Source organism: Octodon degus, unplaced genomic scaffold (assembly GCF_000260255.1).
Source record: "Octodon degus isolate 3935 unplaced genomic scaffold, OctDeg1.0 scaffold00045, whole genome shotgun sequence".
NCBI classification, from domain to species: Eukaryota; Metazoa; Chordata; class Mammalia; order Rodentia; family Octodontidae; genus Octodon; species Octodon degus.
The window spans coordinates 6078307-6088134 of record NW_004524621.1 but is presented as its reverse complement, the minus strand read 5'-3'; the positions used below and the strand labels follow the sequence as shown (position 1 = coordinate 6088134).

The 9828-nt window shown below is 54.6% G+C and overlaps 2 protein-coding genes across 6 annotated transcripts in view; both read left to right on the top strand.

Moving 5' to 3' along the window:
- Positions 1-423: 423 nt before the first annotated feature.
- LOC105742253 (keratin-associated protein 10-11-like) lies at positions 424-1353 on the top strand. 5 transcript variants are annotated; one of them, XM_023716126.1, is made up of 3 exons: positions 424-555; positions 637-922; positions 1034-1353. In XM_023716126.1, the coding sequence occupies exons 1-3, from the start codon at positions 424-426 to the stop codon at positions 1351-1353; spliced, it is 738 nt and encodes a 245-aa protein (XP_023571894.1). The 5 variants fall into 5 exon arrangements, with proteins under 5 accessions (XP_023571894.1, XP_012370324.1, XP_023571893.1 ...); XM_012514870.1 differs by having other exon boundaries at positions 424-748; positions 923-1353; XM_023716125.1 differs by having other exon boundaries at positions 424-749; positions 942-1353.
- An 8197-nt stretch (positions 1354-9550) lies between these two features.
- Positions 9551-9828, top strand: part of Tspear (thrombospondin type laminin G domain and EAR repeats) — a 6391-nt gene continuing 6113 nt past the window's right edge. The window contains exon 1 of the mRNA XM_023716138.1: positions 9551-9577. Coding sequence (XP_023571906.1) covers positions 9562-9577 — 16 coding nt within the window. The 5' untranslated portion in view covers positions 9551-9561. The remainder of the gene's footprint in view (positions 9578-9828) is intronic.

Sequence of the window (9828 nt, the reverse complement as noted above, 5' to 3'; positions counted from 1 at the left end):
GTCACCTCCCACATGTTCTACAGTAGCTCTGTGGCTATCATAGTCTGGGCTCCATCCCCTCACCTCTTGGGCAGCAACTGTAGGCTGACAAGGTCCTCAATCCCCAAGATGTCTGCCTGGAGGACCAAGAACAAATCAGGACATCATCCAGTCCTCGGCCACCACCAGGAAGTTGACAGGCTGAGTGGTGCTTTGTATAAACCACAGTGAGCAAGGGCACCAGGACTCAGCTCAAAACACCAACAAGGAAAGGAACAGGAACAAGGAGAAGGACAGCAGTAAGGAAAGGGAAGGCCACAGGAGCCTCAGGAAGAACACACAGCCTGGCCTGATATAAAAGCCGGGGGGCCCTGAGCACCTCACACATCCACACATTCACACATTCACACACTCACTCACACCCTCCCACAGCCCGACTCTACCATGGCCGCCTCCACCATGTCCGTCTGCTCCAGCACTTACACCGAACCCTGGCAGGTGGATGACTGCCCAGAGAGCTGTTGCGAGCCCTCCTGCTGTGCCCCCAGCTGCTGCCAGCCCAGCTGCTGTGCCCCGGCTCCCTGCCTGAGCCTCATCTGCACCCCATGCTGCCAGTCAGGCTGCACCAGCTCCTGCACGCCCTCATGCTGCCAGCAGTCCAGCTGCCAGCCGGCTTGCTGCTCCTCCTCCTGCCAGCCGTCCTGCTGCGTGCCTGCCTGCTGCACACCTGTCTGCTGCAAGCCTGTCTGCTGCACACCCGCCTGCTCTGGTGCCTCCTCCTCCTGCCAGCCATCCTGCTGCGTGCCTGCCTGCTGCACACCTGTTTGCTGCAAGCCTGTCTGTTGCACACCAGCCTGCTGCACACCTGTCCACTGCACACCCACCTGCTGCACACCTGTCTGCTGCACACCCACCTGCTGCACACCTGTCTGCTGCAAACCAGCCTGCTCCAATGTTTCCTCCTCTTGCTGCCAACAGTCTAGCTGCCAGCCAGCTTGCTGCTCTTGTTCTCCTTGCCAGTCATCCTGTTGCACACCAGCCTGTTGCACGTCTATCTGCTGCACACCCATCTGCTCAGGCACCTCCTCCTCCTGCTGCCAGCCAGCTTGCTGCTCCTGCTCCCCCTGCCAACAGTCCTGCTGCATGCCCGTCTGCTGCAAGCCTGTCTGCTGCATGCCCTCCTGTTCCTCCGTGTCCCTGCTCTGCCGCCCTGTATGCAAACCTGCCTGCTGTGTGCCTGCCTCCTCCTGCTGTGCCTCCTCCTGCCAGCCCAGCTGCTGTCGCCCAACGTCTTGTGTGTCCCTGCTCTGCCGTCCTACCTGTCCCCGCGCAGCCTGCTGCAGCCTTTCCTTGAGCCAGAAGTCCTGCTGCTGATTGGCCTCTTCCCCAAGAGCCAAAAGGCACAGGTCACCCAAAGCTCAAGGCCCTCACTCATCACCTAGTCCTGACCTGTATTAACAGACTACCTCCTGTCTCTGGCATCAAGGGTCCCCCATGTATCCAGTGTGCTGCCCTTACCTCTCCCTCCTGCCTCTCAAGAGCCCTGCCTCCCTCTGTCATCTGTCCCTTCTTCCCATGTTCTCTGCTCTGTCACTCACTCCGGGTCCCAACCCATCAGCACTCTAGTCCTCAATAAACTCCCCTTCACCTGATTCTCTGCCTCTCATGTTCATGGGAACACAGCCTGCGCCATTTCTCTCTTCCCCAGCTGTGGACATTTCTAGGAGCAGAGAAGTCTCAAAAGACAGTGATTCACTCCCTGGGGTCACTTCTAGGACTCAGGGCTTTGCCTTGGAAGGCTGGGCATCTTCACTCAGCCCACACACACACAGAGACCTGGTTGGTGGGGCTTCCCTGTCCCCTACTGTCTGTACCCCATTCCCCACCTCCACTGTCCTGCTCCGAAACACTCCTGGACATTACCCATAGCTTCTCCTTATTGTGTCAGCCTGCAAGCATCACTTCTGTATCCTGTAGTTGCAGGGAGGATGCAGTTCTCTTTCCTGGCAAGGTGGTTTAGTACCTAGAGGCAGAAGGTCTTGGCTATCCCTAAAGTGACACAGCCTAGACATGTGGGCTCTGTGGAACTGGAATTGTGGTGACATCTGAGAAGCACAGGCAGCTTCCCGTGCTTAAGAACACAGCCACAAATGTCAGTGCACAGCATCACGCAGGCCCAGGCCTGCTGGCGTTGTAATCGGCCGTGCTCAGGCGCACAGGCTCAGCTCTTTCCTATCTGCTTCACATGCTTTGTTTCTTCACCCTCCACTGTGTTAGGCTGAGAATCCATGGAGTCTCTACTGCAGCTGGGTGTGACCAAGCTTTCACTGGCAAATATCCAACATTAGAAAGGGAAGCTTAGGGCCAGGGATAAAGCTCAGCAGCACAGAGCTGGCTTGGCAAGCATGAGGCCTGAGTTCCACAACCTGTACCAAAAAAATAAGAGAAGAAAAGTAAGCTCAGAGTTTTGACATCACTGTGCTCACTTTAAAAAAATAATAAAAATATAGTAAAATATCCATAACCTAAGACTTGCAGTCATATCTACTTCTCCTCTCTGTGCACAGTTCAGTATTCCTGAGTCCTTCCTCAGTGCAAACATTGTTGTCATCTCCATCACAGAAACTCTGCCCCGAAAAACAAGAACTCTCATACCCCTTTCAGCCCCTGTCTCCACCAGTCTGGCTACACCAAGTCCCCACGTTTAATTTGGGGAGGAACCACTGAATTGCTTTCCACAGCAGCTATACCACTTTACAGTGCTTCCGGGGTTTTCTGTTGAGGAACAGGAGTAACCATCTTAATCCGGCAGAGATGCCTTTGGTCTTAGCCCAAAGCACCCCCAGAACCTGTCATCAGCCCCGCCCCTCCTCATAGGCTCCGCCCCTCACCTGCCCAACCCTCCCGCCCGCAGCCCCGCCCCCTCTTCCTTACCCCCACCCTCACCACCTCCCTTCCTTTTCCGATCAGCCTTACCCTTCTCTCCACCCTCCCCTCACCCATCAATCAGCCTTTCCTCCCTCCCCTCCAGCGCCCTGCCCCTCCCTTCTGGCCCAGCTCCGCCCTTCCATAAGCCTCTTCCTCACAAGTCCCTCCCACAAGCACCACTACCAGCCCGTGATCTCGTGGCTTACCTTTCTCCCCCTCACCCACATGCCCATGCTGCCAAGGTCTTGCCCACCTGTCCCACTGGCCCTACCCCTTGCCTCTCAGCCCCGCCCTCCAGGTCCCGCTTCTCCCATAAGCCAGGCCCCTCAAAGTGCTGTCCCTGCTCTCCACAGAAGAACGAGTATTTGCTGGCGGTGGTGGCAGAGGACAGAGATGCACTGCTGCTGGGCCTGCGCTACTCACCCAACCAGCTACACTTCCTGTTCCTCCGCGAGGATGCGGCCGGCGCCTGGCAGACCCGAGTGTCCTTCCGCAGCCCGGGCCTCATGGACAGCCAGTGGCACACACTGGTGCTGGCCGTGTCTGAAGGTTCCTTCTCCCTCACCACGGACTGCGGCCTCCCGGTGGACATGTAAGTACCAAGCAGATGGCAGTGCTGTGTCTCACTGGGGCAGCCTGGCCTGGAGGTCGTGGCCTGGAGATTCCCTCTTGTCCAGAGGGCCACCGTGGGCGCGGACCGGGGGCCAGGTGAGGACAGGATGCTTACACAACAGTCACCTGCAGGTTGTTACGTTGACAGCAGAACTCTCCACACCCCAAGGGATAGGCGCTCAACCCCAGAGGGACTTCATGCCAGGTTGCTTCTTGGGTCTGCAGTAGCCCAGGGCTGGTCTTTTCCTCCCTGAGGCCGGTCACATTGTCCCCTCTGCCGGGCACCTGCCTTCCTGCCCTATCTCTCCAGGATTCAGCCTCTGCTTGCTCTTCCTAATGCTTCGTGGGTTTCAGGCAGGTGCCTCCCCACTGCTTCTGCCATTGCCCCTCCCCAGCTGAGGACAAGGCAGGTAGCAGCCACCTCCTTGCCCTGTGCTTCTGCACAGGACCCTTGTCCTGGGTGACATGGTCCCAGACCCATATCTACCTGTGACTGGGAAGGTGCTCCTACTTGGACCACAGTCTTTTAAGCAATTGGATGAGGCCAGACTGGAGCCAGAAGGGCCCTTTTGGGAGGCAGAGGCAGAGAGGTGGCCACTTGAGGAGGAAGGAAGGGTGGGATGATGAGGCCACAAACCAAGAAACACTGGGGCCACCACAAGCCAGAGAAATCAAGGACAGCCTCCCACTGGAGCATCTGAGGCTTTGTGACCCACAACATCCTGATCTCAGCGTCTGGGCTCAAGACCAAGAGGGAATAAATTTCTATGGATCACACTGCCCATGTGTGCTTTGTTGTGGCTCACTTGTTAAACAACTGAGGTACAGCCTCACTCTTCCTTGCCCTAAGTCTGCCCCCTGGTGTTCTCAGAATGGCTGATGTGCCCTTCCCAGCCACCTTGTCTGTGCGAGGAGCGCGGTTCTTCATTGGCAGTCGGAGGAGAGCAAAGGGCTTGTTCACAGTGAGTACAACCTGTCCTGATGATATGTGGGTAAATAGATGGCTAGCTGCTCCCAAGGTAACCAGAGCATGAAGGTGCAGTGGGTCTCTACTGCGGGGCCCTTGCGCTTGCCTTTTCCTTCCTGTTTGCATGGAGTCCTGCCCTGCTACTCTGATAGGATGGTGCCTACATAGCCATGCATAATGGCACCCACCTGCAATCCCAGCACTGGGGAGGCTGAGGCAGGAGGATCACCTCAAATTCAAGGCCAGTCTGAGCTATATAGTGAGTTCAAGACCAGCCTGAACAGCATAGTAAGACCTTGTGTCAAAATTACCAAAGGAAAAAAAAAAATGTTGCCAACACACCCACCTTGGCCCCTGCCAGTACTCTCTGCATCTGCTCTCAGCAGCACAGCCTGCTCTTACCCACAGTGTCTCTCAGGGGAGGTGCCTCATTCTGTAAGGGTTAGAGTTCTGATTCCTCCTGGGTCCTCAGGGTCTGGAACCATGACAGGGTACTCTGTGAGAGTGTGATATCAAGCTCAGTCATGGACAGATGAGTGGATGGATAGATGGATGATGGATAGATAAATGGAGCGACAGTGGGCGGACACTAGGTGGGTGATGGGTGACTAGATGGAGTCATAGACAGATACGTAGATTTTTGGATGAGTGGACAGTCAGATGGGTGAGCAGTCAGGAGGGTGTCCGTGATGGGTGGGTAGACAGGTGGATGGAGTGGTAGATGCGTGGATTACGGGTGGATGCCTAGGTGGACAGGCAGGTAAAGCAGTATAGCCTGGTCACTCTAAGTTGGTCTGCGGGGAAAATCCCCCCATGGTTTAACCACCTGAGCACAGTGCCCTTCCAGCATCTCGCTGACACCAGTGTGCATATTCATCTCTCCTGACTCTACTAAGGTCCAACTCCAGCACGCTTATGCTACCCTCTGTTGGGGGTGGATCAGGCTTTCCAAACTTCCTTGATGAGTGGATGGTGAGGGATTAAATAAATTAGGTCAGCAATATGAAGCTTTAGGATCCAGGAAGGTCAGAACTCTTTTGGAGCTAAGACAAAGATTTCCCTGGAATGCCCGTATTTATTGGATTCCCAACAAATTCAGGGGATATGAGGGAAAGTAAAGGGGAACCCGGTAGAGTTGGGAAACTGAGCAGGACCTTGAGAAGTTAGAACAAAGACATTCTTAGGCAGTAAATCTTGCCAATTAAGCTAACTGTATTATCTTTAAGGTGGGAAGTTCATAGCTCTAGAATAGAAAGCAAGCAAGATGTCCTCGGCTATGGTTTATCTTTCCCTCTGAGATGTCAGTGTCATGGACCAAAATAGGTCTCCACAGTGACCACTGGCATGGCAAATTATAATTTCTACATGCCAGCCAACACCAGCCCTTGGAGCAAGTCCCTGAGTCCTGAGACAGACTCATAACAAACACATAAAGTAAATCAGTTCATTTTAAAGCCTGCTCCAAGACCCCTGGGTCCAGGGGGACTAAGCCCACCACCCCTCACTTTCACAGCAGTGCAGGCTCTGAGCAAGCTGCCCTCTCTCCACAGGGCCTAGTGAGGCAGCTGGCCCTGCTGCCAGGCTCGGACGCCACCCCAAGGCTGTGCCCCAGCAGGAACGCCCAACTGGCTGAGCTGTCCATCCCACAGGCGCTCCAGGGGTTCTCAGGGAAGCCGGACAATAATGAGGTGCTGAAATATCCATATGGTTAGTAGGCAAAGCTGAAGTCCTTTCCTGCAGCAGACACCAGTGGCTCCTGCTCAACCTTTCTTTGAACTCCTGGTGGTGGTAGAAGGACAGTTGCCACTGGACAGGCCAGCATCATTACCCTTCCTTCCGAGGGCCCCTACTTGCACAGGGCCCTGGCTGACCCTGCAGATGGCACATGGTCCTTGCACCCTTCTCCAGAGCTCCAGCAGCCTCCCTTGGGCTGCACAGAAGCCTTGGCCCAGCCTGGCAGGACCTGGCCTCCATGTGTACATCTGCCTTCTGTGCCTCACACAGCCCAGAGTCCCTAGAGGCCCACTGTCTCTGGCTTGTATTTGGGTCATTCTGATGTTGGTGACGCTTCATTAAAATTACAACTGGCGGCTTGGCCCGGTGGTGCATGCAAGTAATCCTAGCACTCAGGAGGCTGAGGCAGGTTTGTCATGAATTTGAGGCCATCTTTGGGCTATGTAGTGAGTTCAAGGCCAGCCTGAACTACATAGTGAGATACTGTCTCAAACAAAAACATAAAATCATAACTGGCAAGGCCCAGATACTGCAGAGCCAAGCAGAGGTGAGGCTAAGTTACCTCACGCCTGTCAGAAACAGACATGAAGGCAGAACCAGCAGTACATTCAGAGAGCACAGGCCGAAAGCAGAAAGCCACATCTTTTGGAGTAGACAGCAGTCAGAGCTGGCAGATGCCATGCAGTGGCCTGGGTGTGTGTCCTCACCCCCAGGACCCCCTGCAGGGTGGTGGTCCTAAGACATAAGGCTCCTTCCAGCCACATAGAGGTGAAGGAGAGTGCGGGGTGGGGCCTCCCTTTGGGACCCTACACTGCCAACACCCCTGCCATGGTTCCCTGCAGAAGCTGACCTGAAGGTGACCTTGGGGTCCCAGCCACCCTGTACCAAGGCAGAAGAATCCCAGTTCTGGTTTGATGCCGCCCAGAGGGGACTGTACCTGTGCGTGGGCAGCAAGTGGGTCTCGGTGTTGGCAGGTGAGGCTGCACCACTCCACGTGTGTGTTACCCTGAGCAGGCAGGAGAGCTGTGGCCCATCCCAACTGGGAGAAGAGGTTATGAAGGAGCAACTGGCCTTGGTCATCTCTAGATGGCCACACACTGGGCTGTCCAGGCTGAGACACTTCTAAGAAAGACCTCTATGAACCAAGGACCACCCAGGCAGCCAGGACCCTGTCCCCTGTAGGCCCAGCATTCCTAGCCCCAAACTGTCCTCAGAGTCACATTGCTGAGGCTGAACACTCACCCCACAAGGCAGGGCATTTAATCTGGTGGCACATTCTAGGTCACCCAGGGCCCACAGTCAGCAGCAGGACTGGGGACCTCCAGCTTCCTCTTCACAGTTGATGGTAAAGGGTACCCAGGGATGCTTCCCTCCTGGAAGGTCCTGTCCTTTACCCCTCCCATGAGACCACAGATAAAAGACATCTGGAAGCGCTGCTTCTGCCACACACCCTCAGATGCAGCATATGGGTTCTGTGGGAAGGGGAGGGGAGCAGCAGGTTTCCTCCTGTCCTCTTCTGCTGCACCCAAGATGCATGGAGAAGAAGCAGTGAACCTCAAAATCATGTAGTGCAGTGCAGAGATGTCATCCTGTCCCTGAAAGGAGATGCAGCTGCAGGCCAATCTCTCACAGAGAACCAGGGCAAAGGCCTGGAGTCAGCTGTGACTGAGGCCCCTGGGTGTCACTCAGCTCCCACCCTTGGGCTGCTAACCAATCACCATCTCCCATCTCAAGCCAAAGTCAAGCTGGACTATGTGGAGGAGCACCAGAGCCTGGTCACGAACTCAGAGACACTTGGCCTCGAGGTGTTCGGCATCCCTAAAGTGGGGCTCTTCATGGCCACAGCCAACCGGAAGGCCACATCTGCCATCTACAAGTGGATGGATGGGAAGTTCGTCTCCTATCAGAACATTGCCACACACCAGGCACAGTCCTGGCGACACTTCACCATTGGGAAAAAGGCAAGTCTGCCCTTGGTGATGTCCCTGCCTTTCCACATGGGGCAGGCTGCAGTGCCCACAGGGGAAGCTCCTCCTTGGGATCCTCCAGGTCCCAGTGGCCCTTTCTCAGGGTTCACAAGCCCAGTTCTCATGGAGAAAGGCTCAGTCACAGGCCTGAGGCCACGGCTCTTCGTCCAGTGTAGAAGTCTGTTTGGCTTCCCACAGACAAAGGACAGGACCATTTCTGAGCTGTTGTCCCCTGTGTAGGTCCTGGGGAACCAAATCCAAAACCTGCTCTCCTGCTATGGTCAACAGAGAAAACATGTGCTTCTCCCTCCATACACAAGGCAGACTTTCGACCTCCCAACAGAGAAGGCCAGGTCCTGGGGGCCATAACAGGTTGTCAGCACCATGGTGGAAGGAAAGAGTTTTCTCTTCCCAGTTCCTGGACTACGAACCATAGTCTTGCAGGTAGTGTCCCTGATGCCTTCCATATCCTCATTTGCTCACAGGGGAGTCCCAAGACACCTGGGCCTCACTTGGGACAAACCAGACAAGCACCACCTTCCCACCCTCACCTCTACCACTGTCCCCACTGCCTCCAAGTCCCATGTAGCAAATAAATAACAAGCTCCATTTTTCTTTCTGGTTGATGATATTTTTCATTTTTCACTACAAAGTAGATAAATTCACATCAAAGAAAAATTAGGAAGTTCAGAAAAACATGGGAGAAAATATTTTGTGCCCTCACCTGAACAGACCCAGGTTCTTTTGCAAACTGGCTCTATGCACGCGGAGCACCAACTGGGCGACGTGCTTCCTGGGCCCAGCAGAGCCACACAGCACGGGGGCTCCTTTTAGTGCATTTCCCCATTAGCCCAGGCTGCCACGTGGCATCCTGCCATGTGTAGGCCATGTCCTGACAGAAAGAAGACAGGGCATTGCCATGTTTTCTGTCCATCCAGTCACAGAGAAAAAGTTTGTGCGTAGACCATGTCTGAATTTGGGATTTTTTGTTCTTTTGATAGAAATACAAATAATACATTAAAGAAAGGGGGCAATTACCAGATCTGGAGAGCCAGCCTCAAGCTTCAGAAACCTTCAACATCTGGCCCCTGGCCTCCCTCAGAAGAACCATGCTGACCTGGTTTCTCTCTTGCAGATCTTCCTGGCTGTGGCGAACTTTGGACCGAATGAAAAAGGTCAGGAGTTCTCGGTCATTTATAAATGGAGCCACAGAAAGCTGAAGTTCACTCCTTACCAGAGGATTGCCACCCACAGCGCCCGGGACTGGGAGGCCTTCACGGTGGACGGGGAGCACTTCCTGGCAGTGGCCAACCACCGGGAAGGTAGGGCAGGTGTGGCCTTTGACCTGGAAGCAATCCACTCCTGGGACAGAGCATGACTGCTGAGCAAGGTGGATTTTTATCTCAGTACAAAAATTATAAGTTGGGCTGGGGAGATATCTCAGTGGCATAAGCACCAGCCATGGAAGTACAAGGTCCCAAGTTCAATATCTGGTACTGAAAAAAAAGTTGCCAGGCACCGTGCCACATGCCTTGTAACACTAGCACTCAGTGGCTGAGGCAGGAGTATAACCTTGAGGCCAGCCTGTCATAGAATGAGAACCTGTCTCAAAAAAGGAAGGAAGGAAGGGAGGGAGGGAGG